This window comes from Morone saxatilis, unplaced genomic scaffold, assembly GCF_004916995.1.
Source record: "Morone saxatilis isolate NCDOM2014 unplaced genomic scaffold, NCSU_SB_2.0 Contig16, whole genome shotgun sequence".
Taxonomy (NCBI): Eukaryota; Metazoa; Chordata; class Actinopteri; family Moronidae; genus Morone; species Morone saxatilis.
This window is the reverse complement of record NW_023339718.1, coordinates 20,782,833-20,805,129: the sequence shown is the minus strand read 5'-3', so window position 1 is coordinate 20,805,129 and position 22,297 is coordinate 20,782,833. Positions and strand designations below refer to the sequence as shown.

General features: G+C 39.0%; 2 protein-coding genes across 2 annotated transcripts in view; one reads left to right on the top strand and one right to left on the bottom strand.

Moving 5' to 3' along the window:
* Nucleotides 1–67: 67 nt before the first annotated feature.
* LOC118325796 (serine/threonine-protein kinase N2-like) lies at nt 68–19,721 on the top strand. Its single transcript, XM_035658623.1, has 20 exons — nt 68–966; nt 1,253–1,415; nt 3,254–3,405; nt 4,426–4,639; nt 5,380–5,508; nt 6,637–6,746; nt 9,213–9,356; nt 10,151–10,226; nt 10,386–10,578; nt 11,174–11,309; nt 12,397–12,449; nt 12,545–12,602; nt 12,685–12,776; nt 13,431–13,607; nt 13,884–13,946; nt 14,035–14,111; nt 14,218–14,360; nt 14,509–14,616; nt 15,167–15,247; nt 15,524–19,721. The coding sequence occupies exons 2-20, from the start codon at nt 1,259–1,261 to the stop codon at nt 15,725–15,727; spliced, it is 2,367 nt and encodes a 788-aa protein (XP_035514516.1). The 5' UTR covers nt 68–966; nt 1,253–1,258; the 3' UTR covers nt 15,728–19,721.
* Nucleotides 19,682–22,297, bottom strand: part of LOC118325797 (probable palmitoyltransferase ZDHHC12) — a gene marked incomplete in the record, with an annotated part of 4,262 nt that continues 1,646 nt past the window's right edge. The window contains 2 exon segments of the mRNA XM_035658624.1: nt 19,682–21,353; nt 22,110–22,279. Of these exon segments, the coding sequence (XP_035514517.1) occupies nt 21,038–21,353; nt 22,110–22,279 (486 nt within the window).

Sequence of the window (22,297 nt, the reverse complement as noted above, 5' to 3'; positions counted from 1 at the left end):
GTCACTCAAGTGTGTGGCGAGTCTATTTAAATGTGTCCTTTCATGTCTACATGTAACTGATACATTGTTGGTTTTCAGTCGCCTGTCAACTTGAGCCCGCCTGTCTCCACTATCATTTAACAGGGCAACAGACAGCTGAGAAGAGCAACAACAACAACAACAACAACAACAACCTTAGTTGTGTGTATGTAGACAAGAAGTGTACATGCAGGGTTGGAAACATTCACAAACCAATCAGTAAACCTAGTATGAATGCTCAGGATCATGTTCAGTACACCAACTGCTGCTCCTTCATTTCCCACCCCCTGGATGTATGTTGACTACTATCAGTACGGTTATTAATGTATCTCACACCCCCGTCTTGTCAGAGTAGGTTGAACAAATCTCCTAAACTGCAGGCTGGTCTCTGCCTTGTCCCGAAGAGAGCAGCAGCAGCAGCTCTGTGTTTGTCTTGTGGTTGGTGACAGCACATGAACATGTGGTCATGCAGCGTCCAATGCCGAGCCTAGAGCAGGCAATCAGCACTGTCAGACTAGCAGCAGCAGCAGTGCTGGCACGGGAGAGGAACTCTGCCGTCCCCCTGCATAGAGAAACCCCCCTAAAAGAGACAGAGAGAGAAAGAGAGAGAGAGGGAGAGAGAGAGAGGGATTTGGTTACAGAGCGAAGGATGAGGATGCAGTGGGAAGGGGATGTTGCAGAGGAGTCTGCAAGGAGGCAAAAACAAAAAGGAGGACAAGCTGTGTGATCCTGGTCTCAAGATGTAGAGCTGCACCAGAAGAGCCCTCAGTCAGAGTGTGTGTGTGTGTGTGTGTGTGTGTGTGTGTGTGAACGCACCATAACATCAGGCGACTTGTGTTTCAAGGATAGTGAAGGTGGAGAGGCGCAACCCGAGAAGTCCCCCCTCCACCTCCACAGAGGATGACAAATTAGTCCTTATTCAGCAAGGAGCGAGAGCATCACCCTGAGGTTAGTGAAGTGCAGAGTCATACTGTTTCCACCTGATTTGAACACGTTGTTCTCACTTATTCCATCTCTTCTTTGGCACTTGTTTTTGTCCTGTACGGAAATGAGCCGAACGCGCAGCACTGTCGCTGGTGATTTCCTCATGTTCTGCCACTTGTTATGATAAATCATGGCTGTGTACAGTGAGTGTGTTGTTTACGAATGCAGTCCCATCCCAGCTGACCTGTCAGGGGAAAAGCGTGGTGATGAAGTGGGGCTTGTTGTTTCTTGATGTGATGTCGTTATCCAGGATCAGATGTTGTCCACAGCTCAGCAGATGCTGCAGGATAGCCGCTCCAAGATCGAGCTGATCCGACTGCAGATTATCAAAGTCACCCAGGCTGGCAGCAGCAGTGGCGGCAGTGGTGTTGGCGGTGATGGTGGCGGCAACCATGACAGCTCAACACATGGAGGTCAGAGTCCTGTGCCAAGACCCCTTTAGAGGGTCACTGGATGTCAAGAAGAGCAATTTGTATATACACAAATTGTTATAATTAGTTTTATTGCTTTATATGCCTTCTTTCTGTAACATTAGGGGCATTACCAGCCTCCAAGCGTCTTCTAGTATTTAAACTGGCTCAAAAGAGGCAGGAAATCATACAGTGATCAAATTCTGTCACCTAGCAACAACATCAACACATCTGTGACACAATTTATGGTTGTTTGTATCAGTCAGACTTTCTAAATGTAGATGAGTTAGCTGGCTCATTAAACGTGAAACATAATAGATAACATCATCTTGGAATAATGCAACTGTAAGGCCATTTTTGCCTTGAAAACCTTGAAGGCTTTTTAACCTTAAAAGTGCAAATCTATAATTGAACCATTACAAATGTTTAGGTTGAGAAGTATAGTCAAAAGAGGAATTATGGTATGAATGCTTTGTGAAATAGTTCCTGTTATCACACTTTTTTATTAATGTTTCTCAGGCACGTTTGCAATCATGGCCACTCTTTATCTTGTTTCTTTAATGCTGTTCTTAATCCAGATGTGTGGGTCAAAATGTTAAGTTTCTATGAATGATTCAGTTCAATTAAAGGCAGTAATGTATGCCAGAACCTCCCTCTCATTGAAGAGATTTGGGTTGACATGCTGTAACAATCTAGATGATGTTTCAAAAGCAATTCCTGTGGAAAACAGCGCAGTCGTTTGGTGTAAAAAAGGTAAAGTTCAGAGAGTAACAGTAGAAAATACTGTCTGTTCGAGACTTCAGTTCAGAAATATCTGGTGCTGGTATCAAAAACCCATTTTGGTTGAACCGTGCTTCCTGCCAACTCTCATGTTTTTTGTGGGTGTTATTTGTATAATCTGGAAAGTGAAACCACTCTGACAGCATTAATGGGGACAGAGAGTAAATGTGACTTTTAATTCTAAAGTGGAGATGTGGGCCATTTGAAAAATCTAAAACTAACACTTACAAAATGATCTGGCTTGGAAGTAAAAGAGCATGAAATACGAGACAAGTTACTCTGTACCTTGTTTCCTCAGCTCATATTTCCTTTCCCTGACCCCTGACCTCCTTTCCTCTCATTGATTGTAATGTTGTGATCTGCCAGGAATCCTCTCTACTATTGTAGGCTGTTTAATTTACTGTCTGTCCAAGTGTCAGCTAATTGTGACAAAGCAAATGTTAATACATTAGGACATGTTATACATGCACAAACTGCTTTGTTCACAATTTTCAATCTGTATGTTGGAAAAATATTACATTTCTGATCAAACTAGAGATTCAATAACTGCTGTATTTGCCCATGTTGAGAAGCAGTAGTACGTTTTTGGAGAATCACTCAAGCTGTTCAGAAAAGTAATGATGAATGGATCAAAATTTAGATTTTAGAAACTAGACACTATAAGTCAGTGTTACCAAAGCCCCAAGCAGCAAGAGAAAAAAATGATTATTTCAGTTTAAAGTGCCACATTTTATCTTACTGCTTTTTTTCTCCAGTTCTTGTCTCCTTATATTAACTTAGCAACAGGTGAAGGATTTCTCTCCCAGTCACTTTTTATCCTGCCTTTTAGAGCTTTCTTAGTTTCAGTTAAGTGTCAGCTAAATTCTAGGAACATAAAAAATATGACGTTAGGACCTTTGCCTGCAGCACAGTGACATTTTAGAGAAAAAGGCTCACTTCACTTTTATAAATATTGATTGCAGGAATGAAAAGAGTTTCAGTGAGGATCTCTGAGGATGTATTTCTTGTTTGAAATGAATCCCTTCATACTGAAATACTCTCTCTCTCCGTCTCCCTCTCAGAGAGCTCTCCGGTCGCTGTTAGTCTTGTGGATGCTCGTTTGGCTGAGTTGCAGCACTACATGCAGAGAGAGACAGATGCATTGGTGCTGGCCAAAGATGTGGTAAAGCAGCTGGAGGGAATCTCATCGCTGGACCAGAAGGCTCTGGCTGAGGTAGGAACTAAAATAGCTTGAGTTCAGGGCAGCCAGGATGCTATATGTGCACATTCTATGTGTAAAATTATGGTTTATTATTGGTACCCGGTTTTGGAAAAAATGTATATACTATTTGTAGATGTTTCCTAAGAATTGAATTATTGTCAGGGAGGAAAAGCCTCTCAAACAGCCTTTAGATTATTACAACCCTCCAATGCAACCAGATTGATGGTCAGCAGCTAAAATAGGGGTAACCATCTTATGCAGTGACAGACAAAATTTGGGCTACATAGAGAATGCATTTATAAAGAACGTCTAAGGACCTACAAGCCCCCTGCATATCATGTAAACTTATCGCTGTACTAGGACTGGTAATTGTGAGCATTTTCCAGTGTATCCTGGATCATTTTCTCCTGGTTTCCCTTCATTTCCGTAGAATATACAAATCATTTGGCAGCACTCTTGAGACTTGTTTCAGTTGTGTAATCAAGTCTACATTGCTTTTTAAGTATTGTTTTTGTTTGGTGATGTTTAAGTTTAAACTAATTTGAAAAGTCCCCCCTCCTGGTTGCCTCACATCGATATTATTCTGTAACTTTAAAATTCCCTGTGATAGGTTAAACGACTCAAGGAGGTATCCACTGCCATTTTATTTTTATGTCACGTAGAAATGAATGGAAACCTGTCAAATAAAGTGTTCATGATTTGTATTAAATGGCTTAATACATCCAACATCACAGCTACAGTATGGTCCTTTAACGGTTGATTGAAAACATAAAATATGCAATGAAAATAAAGTTTCATGTTCCGATTCTTAGTTTAGTTTTCGTCAGAGCAGCACCTTCGCCGTGCCAAAGGACACTGATTAGCTAAAATCTGATAAAGCACAAAATAAAAGGAAAACCTAGTTAAATCCTGTAAAGTCTGAAAATATGTTTATTTTTCAAAGTGGAGCAACAATAACTGTATCCCAAAATACCGACGGCACTATGTTTAAAAAGACCAAACATAACAACACATTGTTTATCTTCCCATCAGGCTCAGTCCCGGGTGCAGGAGTCCTCCCAGAAGCTGGATCTTCTGCGAATGTCCCTGGAGAAATTCCCAAAGGAAAACAACCAGGAGCCTTTACAGCAGCCTGAAGGTGCGGTCGAGCCCTCAGAGGGAACTGTGTCTCCCCAGAACTCCAGACCGGGTTGTCCCCTGTCCACCTCCCCGTCCATCTTCTCTATCAGACCTGCCTCCTTGACTGGTACTTATCACTGCGAATGAACTGAGCATTTTCTGTCATTTTCAGCCCGATTTGTAGATTGTGGATTCTGGACAGCGCCAGTTTACATTGAAAGTGCTGACTCAAATATGCAGCCATTCTTAGTAGTATAATGGGCAGCCAATGTTTGAACATGGTTTACCATACGCTGACCTCTGGCAGTAGATAATCAGGACATGTAATCTGTTGGTTTTGGACGGTTCAGTTGTAAGCCAGTCTCTCCCTGCACAAGGCAAAAAAGGGCAAAAAAAAGCCGTTTGATGATGTAATGAGGAGACAAATCCTGGAGTCGCTCTTTTGGCAGCGAATAATGAGAGCGAGTCTCAGAGCGGTGAAAACACTCTGGGTGATTTCTGCTCCACAGCTGTTAGCACTACAGTGAAATGAAGAAAATCAGGATGTGAATGCTCAGTGTGCAGCTCCAGACAGCACTGATTAAAGGCTTCAGTCTGAGAGATTTATTCATGCTGACAAATGAATGGTTTTATTTTGAAATGCTGCGTTCACTTTAGTCAACTGTCTTGAACTGAGATTCATTAGCATTACCCACTGGAGGGTTGAAGTGTTTAGTAAGTATATTAAGTAACAGTGTTCAAATCACTTCCAACTAGTGTGTGGTTACTTTTAAACTAAGCAGTCTCATTTGATTTAGTAGATGCTCTTGTTGAGAGTTGAATATTCAGTATTTTTTAAGTCTAAATGAAAGTTCATTGTTTTTTCAGGCAAACTTGAAGTCAGGCTTCTTGGATGTGAGGATTTACTGAATCCTCTGACAAACCCAGAGCAGGAAAACCATCCGAGTCCCATTGAGGATTGTTCACCGGCTGCTAACAGGACAGATGGACCCTCTGGTAAGCAGACATTTTGCATTTGAAAGCATTTAGTTTGAGTTTTTTCCATTTGACTGTTTTTGCCAAACGTTTAGCTTGTTTCTCAGCTCCTTCCCCGAGTGAAGATATAGTTGGATGAAATGTGATCGATCATTCAATTATAATTGAATTCTTGCAGCAACAAAGAGTAACAATACGAATAATAATATAATAACAGTTTAAATAAAGAACACTAAAATGCGAGTTGTAGGGTCATGATATATAAACAGTTATTTTGTTTACATGGATTTACAGTTGTTCATGAAATTGAAACGTGCTTCTTTTAAAGTATGAACTACTTGTACAAGGATTAATCTAAATTTTTATCGGTGTGCTTATTGCATTTTATTAAATGATATCCTTTAGGATGTTGGCTGGATGTCATCTCAAAAAGTCATTCACTAAATGGCATGGCATTTACTTGCTATTTCCAGAACAGAGAAGACAAATGATAAACAGTTATAAACTGATTGTAAGTCTGCGGCTTTGAACGTAAGAGAATGACTCATTCACTGTTGAGTTTTCCTGTATGGCTCGGTGGGAATAACAGGCCATTAAACGGATTAAAGGTACAGCTTTGATTCAGGCTGAGGTGACCCACACTACTTTTATATTAAGCTGGTGCTCTTAGTTGTAACATGTTAGCAGCTTCATTTGGTAACATGTCAGAGTTCAGAGTCTACCAACTTGTTGGGAAGGGTTTCTGGTCTAAAGTGGCCATTATCTGTCCACTCTGCCACAAGCTATTATTATTATTAAGATCTTTTATGTTTTTGTATTGGTGCTTTAATATTTTGTCTGATGTTGTTGTCATTCTTATACTCAATTTAGTCTTGAAAAAGACATTTAGTTTTAACTATATATTTTCATAGTTTAAAAATGTAGTGACAAAAAAACACTAAAGGAAACAAGACGACAGTGCACATATTGTGGAAGCTAACAAGTAAATCAGTTTTTGATGATCAGAACTCAACTGGTTAATGAGTTGAGTTGATAGTTGTAATAATCAGACTATTGCTGTAATCCAGTTATAAACACTTGATGTAAACACAGTGACAGTGAGAAGGGACTGTTGTTGGTTTTAGTGACACATCATTCTCTGTCCCTCAGTGGAGATCAGCGCGGTGCTCAGACTGGACACCAGAGTTGTCGGCCGAACACGCTGGGCAGCCGTTAACAGGCTGAGCTGGGATCAGATGTTCTGCATCCAGCTGGAGCGGGTGAGTCCAGTCAGTGGTGGGTTAGTGAGTATGTTTACACTAGTAGAACACTGGTATACCATTACCTTGCTTTTGATCCTACTGAGCGTTTGACATTGACATGAAACATGGAGAAAGCCGGTTATTCACCTCCCTTTGAACATGCTTCAAACATGATCCAGGATTTTGGGCATCTGTTTCAGTTCGGACTTTGACACCATAAACACTCATCTGTCATGTGAGTGGACTCAGCAGTTTGGTTTGTGGCCATAATGAAAAATGAAAGCAACAATTCGATCTTCCTTATATTATTTATCACAGTATCTTCTGAGCGTGGAAGTTCACTCTTGAAGGAACAGTGAACTGTGTGTGACAAGATAATCCAAGCTTAAAAGTACACTTACTAGATTTTTGGAACCTTTACACTTCATCTCACAGTCTTCTTCAGCAAACAGAATGACTCTTGAGCCAGCTTCATTGGACTTTTTGAGTTTAGATGGCTTTGTTAATCATTATATCTTTAGTTTTATTGACAAACTTCGAGGAGCAAGCGGACAGTGCTTCTGCAAACATGGCAGGCAATCATCAGAGACTTGGATCAGGGGTTAAGATGACACAGTATCCTGGTTTCTGTAATACTCCTGGATAGCTGGTATGAAAAAAATAAACTGCTTATGAACACTTGCAGGTGAGTGGAGTAGTTAACATGACATGAGATTAATCTAATTTCTCCAAAATTCTAATAACATCTGGGACATTATTTGAAAAGTGAATATTTTTATCTTATTTGCTGATTGACACCAATAAACAACAAATGCAAAAAAAAAAATTGCAGTCGGTATTTTCCTGTAAATTGTGGTGGCAAGTTGGTTATGTAGAAACTTAAACAATAGCTTCACCACAGATTTCCCATCATTTAAACTCCCTTTATATTACTGAAGGCAAGCTTCCAGTGATTGTGAGTCATTTTTCATGTTAATTCTGATCCACAACACTCACGTCTGAGCAGTCTTTCCTGTGTATTTACTTCCCTGTTTGAAGTAAGTTGAATTACAGTAAGTTGAAGACAATATGTTCTCCTTGTATGATGAATGTGCAGGACTTGGCCTCTGTGACACTGGTGCAGATACAAACAGCATCAGCAGCTTACAGCCTGTAGTAACGCTGTACGTGCTGACACATATAATACAGCAATCACAGGACCTTACAAGGGCACCATGCAGGACAGACACTCAGCATATGAAGACCTACATTTAAAAAGAAAGTAGCACTTAAAAAAAAGCCAAAAATGTAAGGAACAATAGAGTTTTAGAATTACTGACTTTATACTACTTTATACTCCTACTCCACTAAGTTTCAGAGGTAAATATTGGTTTGTTTTTTTACTCTACAACATTTACTTGACAGTTATATTTACATGGTTTTTTTTTGCAGATAATTGTATTTATTTATTTAGTTAATTGGTAACTCACTTGGACAGTCAAGGCTTCTAAGTTTTATTACAATGATTACATTCTTTGAAAGTCCCTTGGTATATCGCAACAAAAAGAGAAATTAAAGAATTCAACTTAAATGTTTATTATAAATCATCTACAGTATAAACAGAATAAAACACTCTGAAAAGGCCATTATGCATAATCAGCACTTTTACCTTTAATACTAAAGTGCAGTATCCTGATGATACTTTCACTAAGTACAGTAAGTTTAGTTGAGTTATAATAAGTTATTTTGAATGCAGTATTTTAACTTGTACAGGAGGATCTGAACAATGTGGTGTTGTTAGTTTTACTTAAATAAAACATATGATTACTTTCCCTCTTCTGTTCATACACCCACTCTCTGCCCAGTTGTTCATAGCAGCAATACTGCACTGGTTTATTATTGTTGTAATTCTGTGTGTGACCAACAGGTGTCTTCCTATGACCGGCAGATTTCTATTCATCACACAATCTCAATCAAATATTACACAGAAATGTTCAGTCTTATAATAAGTTATTATTATTATTATAATAACTTATAAAAGTTATTCTAAGGTTTTTTTTGTTGTTTGTTTGTTTGAAGATTTGAGAGAAGTAAGTACTAGCATGGGGTTTCATTCAATTAAAAGTCAATTCAGACTTTAAAATCAGAGAAATATATCAGGTGATCCATTTCAGATCCTACTTTATTATTCCCCCTGATTGGAACAAAACATTCAAAGGCTCTTTTTGTTTGTTTGTTTTTCATGCTTGATTTTGAATTTGGGAACCTTTTGTAAATCAGTTAGAAATATAATGAGCATAACATTATCAAAAAGACAAAAAATGTACTGAATTCCAGCTGAAATCATCACAATTAAATAGATTTTTTACACACAACTCAGGTTTATCGTCCACAGCATGAATTAAAGTCAGACCTTCAGTCAAATTCTGTTTTGGCTAATTATACATGTGTCAGTTATTGCTTGTGTTAGTTGATTGTGTGCTTCTTCTGTCAAATTGCTGATAGTCTCGAGAGCTGGAGGTCAGTGTCTTCTGGCGGGACCGGAGGGTGATGTGTGCAGTCAGGTTCCTGCGACTAGAGGAGATGATGGACAATCAAAACCATAACCAGGAGTTTAGTCTGGAGCCACAGGGCCTACTCTACGCCAAGGTACACACATTACCTGCCTGGTGCATGGTAGGAAAGGGCCTGTAATGTTTAGTCAAGCTTTTGTGTTAATCCTATTTCTGGGGAGGAATAACTCTGTTGATGAACTGACGAAATGAACCTAATAGAGAAATTCTCAAAGTATGAAAAATATATTTCATAAGTTCAAGGTATTAAATGTCTGGAGATGGAATTATTCAAATGACATAGGAAAGAATGAAAAACTGCTGGTTTGTTGTCAAATTGACCAGCAGCTATCATGATAAATATAACAGCAATCGGCTAAATAGGACAAAGAAACATTTTCTTTCCTACTTTATTCTTTTTTGTAATCTTTAATGTCTTACTCTTTGCCACCCTTAAAGGTCCAGTGTGTACGATTTAGTGGCATCTAGCAACAGAGGTGCAGATTGCAACCAGCTGAATACAGCTCAGCTTTCCAAGCATGTAGAACAAACTATGGTGGCCACAAAACACGCAAAAGGTATCTAAAGCCAGTGTTTAGTCTGTCCGTTCTGGGCTACTGTAGAAACATGGCAGTTCAACATTGCACACTCCATAGAAGAGGACCCGCTAACTCTGTAGATAAAAACTTTTCAGGTGACTATACAATAATAAAAACAATAGATCCTCCTAAAAGTTACACACTGGACCTTTAAATGTTCTTAATGTAAGGAATGGTAGAATCACATTTGTTATTTAACAAATTGTAAATATAAAATGTTCAGAAACTCTCAATCTAGCCATAAACACAAGTAAATGTGCCAAAAATAATTCTGCTGTTCTTGACTTTATAGCTTCGATTCATTGACACTATTGTTGAGCGGCAGCCGAGACTGAGACGTCAGCGTTGTATCTTCACTAAAGAGAGAGGTCAGACATACAGGCTGTATACAGATACAGATTTCATTTGTTGTTTCTGTTCCTGCAGTGTAACTTGGTGCTATAAACCATGTCAGTATTTAAATTCCTCACTTTCTTTAATATTTTTGTTAGTTGATTTTTTAAATGTACGTTTCTTTTCTTCCTCAGGGAAGAACTTCCTTAGAGCAGCTCAGATGAACATGAATTTTGCCACGTGGGGTCATTTGATGATGAACATCCTCCCTCGCTACAGCTCCTTCACCACATTCAGCTCGTCCCTCTCTACGAGCCCTGACCTAGTGGCCAACAACACCTCACGTCCAGCTGAGAAAGAGCCTCAAACCACCACTCCACTGCCAAGGTCTGAAATAATCTAAGCATTATATATGGTGTTTTTTCAATCGATATTACTGCACCAATAATGTTTACTGCTGTAGATGTTTAAGGTTGAGCTAAATTGAACCACCTTATATACTTTCAGGTAGTTTAATTTACAGCAATGGATCATTTTGTATAAGATCATCGTGTGTTTGTAGAGTCAATGTCCTGTGAGAACCACGTATCTCTAAAATGTTGTTTTCATGAGCTCAGAAAAAAAGCCCTGTTTTTATCTTTTTGACAATGCATTAATCCAAGAGGGTTTTGAATAGTTTGTTTAGCTTAAGAAGTACGAGAGTTTTCTAAACCTATAAAGGAACGCTTTATCCTGCAGTTCGTCAGAAACATTCACATTAAAAGCCGTGGTGTAAACCTCCTCTTTATTGTTTGGCTTTTGGGTTTTATTTTCTCACAAAGCCTTACTGTTTAGCAGGTGAACATCCCAGATGTCAGACCTTCAGACCAACACTTGGGCCAACACAGTTTTTAGTTTGTTGGAATCAAGTTGAGGCTCCATGACAGTTCAGGTTGAAGCTGAACAATAGCAATTTTTTTGTGTTGTCTTTGTACATCTACAGCGAAGCTCCCGTAATCAGACTCAGCATAACTGAAGATCAGCCCTCCCCGACCAGCCTCGACCAGGGAGACAACACCTCCACTGTCATCACTACAGCACACAAAACCTCATCTGTGCCTGCACTGCAAGAAAAAGTGGTAAATGATTATTGATAAACCTGAAATAAAGGACATCATTATAAGCAATATAATAACAAGAGTCTGAACACTAACAGCTTGGTGATGCTGTACTTAAGCACAGTGGTGCTTTGAGCTAAATGCCAATGTCTATAGCTTAAAACATAAATGTTTCTTGAATTTTCCATTATTTATATGACTTATTTTACAACCAAACGCTTGTGTGTCCTTAAAGGTTATATATAGGAAATATAAGTATATTTTCATATTTTCACTAGATGTCACAGTAGACCACCAGCATCTCAGACCAAAACGATGAAATACAAGAAATAAAATATTAGTCTTTTCACAGTCTTTCCAACAAACACCAACAATGGTTTGGTACAAATAAACTATTCATTCACAGAGTCAGATGAGAAAATGCTCTGGCTGCCATGTTACAGGCTCAGATTGTTTTTCTAAGTATCTGACAACATTATGAAAAGGATCCCCACAGAGCTAAACTTTTGTTTTACCAGAAACAGACGTAATATCACTGTCACACGTGACGAGACTTCATAGACAAAAACAATGATTTTACCTTTGCACGAACATGCGTGTGAGGCCGGCTTTGTAAATAAAGCACAGAGAGACTGTGATAGCAAGACAGGCAAGAGGTGCGATGTCATTGTCAATTATCTTTACATAGAAAATAGTTGTTTGATTCTTTATTAATGTTTTAAATCCCATATATAACCTTTAAGAATTTTATATTTGATGTTATTTTATGTTTATAATGAAAATGATTGTACTCACTGTGTTTTATTAATTTCTCGATAAAATATAAACACACTACATAGAGCTTTTTATCATCCACCAGATTACACAATGACATATTGCTGGAACTCCATTTATATGGTGGATTCAGATTCAGGAACTAAATAATTGTTTCATTTTAAGAAACTTCTTGAAAACTCCATTCGAGCGATGCTGTCTTTGACAATGGCAGTAGTAAATGCAGTGAGCAGGTAGAAAAGAAGACAACAGACCTATTGATGTTGGGATGTGTTTTGTGAATCGTAGTTGGAACTGAATGATAAAATGCCCCAAACTTTGTCTCTATTTGCAGTCATCCATAAACAACACAGAAGGAAGTGAAGATCAGCCAGTATCTGCTCTGAAGTACACACATACACTTCTTATCTCAAATACTGGAAAAGTAAAAAGTTAAGAATGGAGCATGGCTTTTATTTTCTATGTTTGTCTTTTTTCACAAGGATGCAGTTGGAGGATTACAAATATATCTCAGTTTTGGGCAGAGGACATTTTGGGAAGGTAACAGTTTAAAAGTTTGTCATGCTTGATCAAAACGTTCTCTTGTGTTTGTCCTCAGTATGTTGTGAATGTTTCTGCTCAGGTCTTGCTGGCAGAGTTTAAGAAGACAGGAAAACTGTACGCCATCAAAGCCTTGAAGAAAAAAGACATTGTGACTCGTGATGAAGTGGACAGGTGTGTGTGAAATGACTTGAATGATTGACTTGAACTCTTTAAAAGTCTTGAATGAAGACTTTTAAAGAGTTAGCGTTTAGAGATCTAAATTACATTAAACTAGACCTACAAACACGTATGCAGGCCAGGCATCGACAGGAGGGATACGTAGAAGACAAGTCTATCTGTAATTTGGGAAAATGGACCCTTTTAACTTTAATAGTAACCAACGTTGGCAGTTTTCTCAATAAAGTTAGAGTGCTTCAAATTAAAGAGAATTAAACAAACGCCAACGGTCTACCTTGGCAGAGGGTTTATTTTATTGACTGCGAACACATTTTACTTCATTAAAGCCTATTTAACAGAATAAAGAACCTTTTATTGATTTCTCCATCAACAAATTAGTGAAGCCATTACAGCAAAATAAGGACAAATGCCTGCTGAAACTGAAATTAGTTTTAAGATAGAAGAACAAACACATTTTATCAGTTTACTAGTAGCCCATACCTAAGTACTGAGTAAAGGTTCCTCAATATGAGCTAAAACTTTACAAGAAACAGCAATACAACATTCAAGACATTCAGTCGAGGTCTAAAGGTGGCAATTTGTTGTACAAGTCTAGGAAATATATTGAATTCAGAGTAACTCATGTTAATCTGAGACATTATTCTGCAGCCTTATGAGTGAAAAGAGGATCTTTGAGATGATCAACGCATCAAGACATCCATTCTTGGTGAACCTCCACGGCTGCTTCCAGACCAGCGACCACGTCTGCTTTGTCATGGAGTATCTACCAGGTGGCGACCTTATGATCCACATCCACAATAACGTCTTCACCGAGGCCCAGACCAGGTTAGTATGTCCTCCTGTTGTTGAAAGGCTCTCCGCTGTTGGCAAACGGTATGTTTGTGTAATGTTATGTATATTTTAGCATTTTACACTGTAAGATCATCACACTCTAAAGAGAGAGCCAGTAGATACAGTAACAGAGACATTTTCCAATGAAAAATGGCTTGGTAATGTCTTTGAGAATTTTAATTAATATATTTAACGGTACATCAAAGAACCTCCAGCGGTTGTATTTAATATTCTAATCCATAATTTAAAGTCCTTTGTTGTTGTGTGCAGATTTTATTCAGCATGTGTCGTGCTGGGTTTAGAGTTCCTGCATCTGAATAAAATCATCTATCGGTAAGTGATAATGGCCAAAGCGATGTCATGTTACTGCACAGGTACTCTAGCCCTAGGTATAATTACATGCACTGTGTGTTTTACACAGAGATCTGAAGCTGGACAACCTCCTGATGGATGCAGATGGATTTGTGAAAATCACAGACTTTGGACTTTGTAAAGAAGGTAAACTGAATACACTGTTACTCATACTTATGATTTTTAATTTAAAACAAACTCAAAACTCTTCTTAAGTCAATCCGTGGTGATTCTTTTGTCACTATTTCTGCAGGGATGGGTCACGGAGATCGGACCTCGACTTTCTGTGGGACTCCTGAGTTTCTGGCTCCTGAGGTCCTAACAGACGACAACTACACCCGAGCAGTGGACTGGTGGGGGATGGGCGTCCTCATCTATGAGATGCTTGTGGGAGAGGTTGTTAACACATATTCAGTTCTCTGTGTGGATAGTTAAAGTTGTGCCGTCACATACAGCATTTTTCTCTCAGCAGTTTTTTGTCAGTCCATGTCCAAAGCTCTGAATGAAAGAGTTAAATCACTACCTCTCTCTGCCCTGCTACTAGTCTCCGTTCCCTGGTGAGGATGAGGAGGAGGTGTTTGACAGCATTGTCAATGATGATGTGCAGTATCCAGGATCTCTTCCTCCTGGTGCTGTGTCTGTCATCCAGAAGGTAAAAGCCTCTCACAGTCTCACTTCACTTTGATGCCATGTTTTTATTATAATTCATTGAGATATTCGTGCCTCATTTTATACCACATTTCACATTCATTCAGCATTCAACATAATTGGTATGTTTCTAAACCTAAGGATCTTGAATATAAAATACTGTTAATGGCTGAAAAGGTTCAACATTAAGACTAATCCAGGTAAAAAGGCTGTCACAACCAGAAAGATGTTTAATATTATAATCTCATGTACTACATACATTAAGAGCCTAATGGGTCTGCGATAAGGTAGTTACTTATTAATTTTAAGTTTAATAAAACAAATTGTTGATGATTGTAATCATTACAATAGAGAAACCAGGGAATATGTCTGGTAATGGAGTTTCTCTGGCACCTTTCAGTATTCAGTCAGAGCAGATTGTTGTAAACTTAGAATGAACATGGATAAACTTCCACAAACTCTCTGGTAAAGTCTGCACATATCAGTAAGAATCAGGTCAAACACAGACAGTTCTCTGATAAAAACTTTAACAAAGCTTCATCATCTGTGTACAGCTGTTGAAGAAGAATCCTCTGAAAAGGCTCGGAGCTGGAGAGAGAGACGCAAACGAGGTCAAAGGAGAAAAATTCTTTGAGGTAAATGTTCTCTAAATAAATAAACAGCTACTAACCCACTTGAAGCTCTGCCAAGACACATCAAAGCTGTGATAAACAATTTGGGTCTCTCCACTAAACTATTGATTACTGAAACCTTTGTGACTGAATACTGTTATTTTCATGATTTACCTATGACCGCAATGATTGGACATATTATATGTACAAATTACAAAAGTGTGGACAGCAGTTAATACTGATTTATTATGAAATGATAACTTCATTGTTCACCATTGTTGTTGGAACCTTGCCTTTCAGACCATCGACTGGGAAGCCCTGCTGGCCAAGAAAGTAAAACCGCCATTCCTGCCGTCAATCAAAGAGTCAGTGGATGTCAGCAACTTTGACAGCGAGTTCACTCGACTCCAGCCCGTCCTGTCGCCTCCCTCCAAGCCCTTCAGCCTCTCTGCCGAGCAGCAGGAAGCCTTCGCGGACTTCGACTTCTGCGCCTTGCATGGATGAAAGACGCGACGAAAAGACCAGGGTGGGAAATTACCACCAGACACGTACATTTGTTTTTTGACTGGGTAGTTTGTCCACTTCAGAGGCTACCATGGCAGGTAACCAATCATCATCATTTACATACAGTCAACCCCCTCACTGGCAAGTAAAATAATTCAAGAAACCAGCTACTTTATTAATACTCCTTTAAATTAAAACAGTAAAGGAGTAAGTAATTGCTGAGTCTTAGCAAGTCTTTAGCTACAGGTGAACAGTAAGACTTTTTAAAACTTTTAGTCTAGTTGCCTTAGTCAAAAGGCATAAAATTATTCAGTAATTTTCATAATCAATTGAAGTCCTTTATCAAGTACAAATGCTAAACATCTGCTGATGAGAGGATTTGCTTCCTTTTGCTGTTTCGTATCATTTACACGAATAATTTTTACAACTTGGTCTGCCAATAAGCACTTTTTTACGATCTCACTTTGGACTGTGGTATCTTGTAATGGCCATTGGTCGTCTTCTAAAACTTTTTGACATTTTGTAGACTGAATCGATTAATTCAAAAATAAAGGAAAAGTAAAACATGTTGGGAAACGAGAGGAGAGAAAGATATCTGTACGTAAATATAAAACTACCCTTAGCAACTGGTTACCTTGGCTCAGCACAAAGAGTGGAAACAGGGGCAAACAGCTAGCCTGGCTCTGTCCAAAGGTAATAGTCCCTGGGCCCTGATAGTTGTTCCCCTGTTTCCTGTTATTTCCTACAAACATGAGAGTGGTATGGATCTTTTCATCTAACTCTCAACAAGGATGAAAATAAGCATATTGATTTGTTAGTTGGAGCGCTAGTTTGTTCAAAAACCGGTTACAGGCTAGAAAGTGAGTTCTGAAATCCAGAAATCTGACCTCCTGGCCCAGGAATCATTTAGCTATTTGTATTAAGGAACAACCCTTCAAGCTTCCATATTCTCCTCTAGTGCAGTAAAAAATCTCACTTGATTTCCCCTTAAAGAAAGTTTCCCACCCTGGTCTTGATAGTACTACCAAATGAACAAACCCCTTGGATATTTTCTGCAGCTCAGTCATTCTCAAACAGGATATTACACATGATCCCATGGCTGATTTTGCGGACTGTTCTCACTGTCATCCAATTGACGATTAAATAACAGCATCAGGCAGCATCTTTTTTGTTTTTAACAGAGCAAAGAAAGTGATTGTAGCCCTTTATATTCTCTGTGGAGAGTCGAGCGCTGTTCAGACTGTTAAAGCAGTAATACAACTCTACCCTCACCTGCTCCTGCTGTCAAGAGTTTATTTATGAGTTTTGGTCAGGTGAAATTTGTACAAACAGGTGAAACAACTTTGATAGAGGATGCTTGAAGAGTTTATAACATTATCACCACTTCATTCCATGTCTTTATTCCTCTTTATAGTTTATTGTCAATGCTCCAATACTAGATAATTTGCTATGTACCAGTCGGTACGGTACATTTCGTAAAGCTCTGATAATGTTTGATTTGATTTGAGGTTAAAGTTTGTTAAGAAATTCTCTGGCTTTCAGTCAGTATTGGTCAGCTCCTATATGTGACCATTGACCATTGCTAATCCAGTGTTTCTCCTTTCACGTCATAATTTCGGCCACTTTTCTTCTCGCTAGATTACATAATTCTGCAAACTTTGGATCTGATACACCATTAGTTCAGACAGTGACTGCCTGGACTCTGTATGCCTGTAAGCTGCCTTATGTTGCCTCAAAATTGCATAAAAACGATGATTGTCACACCTCTCTGAAAGTTAACACATAATGCTGACTCAGTTCAACTTGTGTAGTGTTGTCTGTCTCAGTTGCTGGTGCATCACTCACAAACAGAGCATAATTATGTAATGTGGTATGAGGAAAGGTTTCACAAATCACGACGACATAATATGACATAGGAAAACTACTGTGGCACAAAGAGGAACATAGAATTGCCACAGTCAACAACACTGACTGAAAGTCACTTGACAGAAATTTTCCTAAACAACAAAAGGTTCAAATCAATAGCCTAAAGAAAGGGCCATAGACATACACTTAACTCAAAAAGCAAATAGTTATTTACATTATCAGCTTCACCAAATTTGGATTTGCTGCAGAGCTATTGTATTGAGTGCACATATATCAGTGTCAGCATATCAACAGTCAATAAGTAAAAAAAGTCTGGGTCACTTTTCTTTAAATGACAAATGAATGACCTGTTCATCTAAAAGAACAATTTACAATTTCAGCTGTGTTGACCAACTGATAGACTGGCCAAGCTGGCTCCTTTAGTAAAGTCATAATATAAGAAGTGAAATTATTGCTACTTCAGTCATAAACAGTACATGAATCAACTATGAATTGACTGAAGTGTTAAAAGTTTAAACATTATTGTCATTTTTAATAAACTCATAAATCCTTCATTCTTCCAGATTGTGGTGTCACCAATAAGCAGTCGTAGCCTCTTCAAGCATCCTGTGTGTTGGAGACAGATCCAGCTTGCTTTGTGGCCTTTGCTTATTATATTTATTTAGAATATTTATCCCTCAGAGGTACAGTATGTGCTGCCGTTTCTATGCATCACTGTGACAGGCTTTGCCCACTGCCTTGACCAAACAAACAAAACAAGCTAACCCAATTTCTGGTTATAAGCCTTTTTTAAAAGATGTTAAAGCCAACATGGAAATGTTTCATGTATTTGTCAAGTCATTCTCTTGTAGCAAAGACGTACGCATCCACATATCAGTCTCCTCCTGACCAACTGTTTTCTGTTATAACGGTAGAAGTGCATGGCACCGTTGTGAACTTGTGAACACTAGAAATCCTGTACAATAATTGCTAGCGGTATAAAAGAAGCCATAGAGAATTTAATATAGCCATAATAGTAAGAAAATATATGTATTTTGAATTTAGCAAATCATATTCTGTGATACTGAGCACTACTGATGTCAGTGCAATAAAAGAAGAGGAAGAAGAGGGGCAGCAGGGACAAAGCTTCAAGATCCATGCCCTGATTTTGTTGAGTCCCAGTATTCCCTTCCTACGTTCAAACTCCCAGCTGAGTTTCAGAAACATCAGGAGTAGGGGAGAGCTGGGGGAACTATTGGGCAATATATCAAAATTAGACCGGGTACTTTAAAAAGTAACTTAACACTAAATCCACTTCTAAGAGCAAGTAAATGATATGTAGAATCATTTAATCGATCTAGCCCCATTCTTTAGTGTTCATTGCAACAGCACTTATTTGTCTTTTTCCAGAGAAATACTGAGTCAATCTGTCATCTATTTGCATTAACATCATCCTAATGTAAAGTCTATGGGCCCAGCGGGAACACATTGCTAAGATCTCATTCCTATAATGCATCCATGGCATGACAGATCTGTGCCTGAGTGCTCTCAAATGTTGCCTCGCAGGAATTTCTCGTAGTCTTTTTGTCCTTTGTTTACTTCCATACTGTATGTAGAGGGAAAATTACGTTTCAAGTTTAATTGTCACATATTATATAGGTACAATCAGTAAAGTGTTTTTCCGTCAGTTCTTACTCCTGTTATCTGTCAGAGCTGTGATGCGGGTGGCTGGGTGCTCTTAATTTGAAAGGATTTTTGAATCAGTGAAGGCGAAACTGGGTGTTAAGTTACTCTTTAAACAAATCAGACCCCTGTCCTGAAACAGGAAGGCTACAAGTTTCTCCTGAAAGGCCAGTATGCCCATTCAAGGCCACGTGTCCCCAAGGAAGATTCTGAACCCTCTACCTGCTTTGGATAAGACCCTCAGCTGAATTAGTCAAATAGGACAACAACAGGACAACGGGCCGGCGTTGATTTAGCTGCTGTAGCACTTTAAGTTCATGCTGCTGAATATTACTGTGTTATTTATGTGTCAATACTGTATTTATGTGTGTACGTGAAGCATCCTGACCAGGAATGTCTGTACAGATGTACTCTATAACAACATGCATATCATCAGTGTTTTAATGTACTCTTGTTGTCAATAAATACAAACAGAACAAATACAGTAAAAAATGTTTGGAAAATATTTGTCTCTCTTAGGTAAGATCATCTCATCGTTAAATTAACTTAACAGTAAAAATAATTACTTACATTAATATACAAGTTACATTAAACCAAAGGCACAAGACATAAAGGCAATTAGTGTTATAACGTGGGGTCGCCACTCTCACGGGGCGACAACAGAAACGTTTACAGAATAAAAAGTGGTGATCAGACCTGAGAAAAATATGTTTCAATCAGATGGAGAGGTTTTTGTCTTTCTTTCAACAAAACAGCCAGAAAATAATTCATTATAATTCTGTTCAACAGAGGCCAACACAAACCAAGAGCATGAGACAAACACCCGTACAAAGAAGCTTGGATTATTTTGAAAAACAAGACTAGTCATGCTAGTGGTTCTGTGAGCCACTAGCATTGCTTAGCACGCTAACATGCTGACGTATGCTAACGTATGTTGGTTTAGTATGTTAGCATATGGTACTAATATTTGATCATTGGCATTAAACAAAAGGGACAGCTGAGGCTGATGGGAATTAAGTTTAGTGGGTATTTGGTCCTATATGTTATAGACTTTAACCTGATGGTGGCGCTCTATGAAAAGTCAGAGGACGGCCACAGTGATTACAATTCATCCTGAGGACAGCGTGAATGTTTGAACCAGATGAATTTAAACCCACTTCAGTGAACATCAGGGTGGTGTTCGAGAAAACGGCACAGCTGTATCTTAAAGTCGCATTTTTTCACTCAAATCACTGCACTTCCTTTTTTTTTTGCTGTGTCACTGTGGGCATCACGGCTCGTTTAGTTTTTTTCTGAATGCTAGTGAAGATGGCTGAGCTACTCTTGAACCAAATGCTGGTACCACCTCCTCTACTGCTGTCCAGTGAGTGACTCCTGAGCTGACAGCAGCCTGTCACGACAAACATGCTCCAAAAACGGGCAAAGACGTAGATCTTGGGGGGAGTTGAGACCCACCTGTCACTGAAAGCAGCCATTCCCTTATTTATGGATAACTTTAAAGCCTTGATATAATTCAAACAGGTGAGTTATATACAATTCACCCCCCTCTAATTTAACTATAGAGACCAAATCTGTTTTTTGTACCAGGCTGTAAACATGTTTATTGAAGATATTTTAGTCAGGACCAAAGAGGTGGACCGACATTACCATCTCTAATGCCACGCTGCTAGCATAGTTAAGAGGTTTTTGTAGAAAAATTAGTTTGTACTTGAAAAACTCTTGCCCTGAAAGTCGTGTCTGACCCCTGTGCAGACGATGTAGTGCCGTCTAGTCTGAGCGAGGTCAGACAGAATTTATGACGTGTTTGTGGTACATTTGCTCCCACATCACCGTCCTGCAGATGCAGAAGAAATCCCACAGGTTGCAGAAGATTCCTCGGTCAAAAGGGTTCTCCTCGTTTCCGCAGTTCTTCAGGTACGAGATCCTGTGACGTGACATGAACTCCCAGGTGGTGCAGTTGATGGAGACCAGGTAGAGGTGGCAGCCCAGCAGCAGCACCACCACCACAGAGAAAACACCTATAACGGCCAGCGCCGCCAACAGGAACCCGTTCACTCTGAACCACACCTCCCATGTGCTGCTGGGAGAGAGGCCAGACCTGAAACACACACACTAGTGTCAAGAAGAAATACAACAAGCGGTCATTTATTTTCAGGGTTGTTCTTTGTCCTGAACAATGCCTGGAAAGTTGAGTGTCTTGCCAAGCTATGTACCCATCATTCACATCACCACCAATCATATGCATTGCAGCCCATAAACTCTTAATATTAGCAGTTCCTCCACATTTAACATTAAAGTTTTGGATGTGCTGAACTGTCCAAAAGCCAGACGTATTGAACATTTTATATTAATATATCTAACTTTACATCAAGGATTTTGCAGCACTTTGGTCAACTTGTTTTGCTTTTTATACACAAACTTGTATACACAGCTTTAACTGCAGTGGTTACCAAAGAGTTCATTCTTTGCCATTCATGTCTGTTGTACCTAACAGTTGTTCTTTGGCTCTATTCATTGAGGTTTAATCCCACCAGTTAGTTGATGCGTGTATAGCTAAACCTACAATTTACAACATACTTCATAGCACTTCATGTATTTTGACTTAAAGCGTGCAGGATCAATTTCTAAAATGGTTCACTTGAACTTTGGAATTTGCATTTGCACATTAGAGCCCCTGTTTACCAAATGTAAACAAAGATTATCTACACTTTAATGATGTGTTACCAAAACTGTCACCCTGTGATAATTTTTTATTGGCTCATAATTAGAAATTAAACTGAGGCTGCAAGTACTCGACCAGATAAGGACGTTTATCTTAACGAGTGCAGACGGTAGCAGCGCTCAGCTGACGTACAGAGCGATGTGAAGAGCCCACAGCAGAGCGAGCAGCTGCACCAGCAGGTAGACGATGAACCAGCGGTGGTTCCTCTCTCCCACACAATTCTCGATCCAGGGACAGTGGTGGTCGAAGCGACGAACGCAGCGTTTACACGTTTGACAGTGCTTCGCTCTCATTGGCTGCTGCTTGAGAGAGAGAGAGAG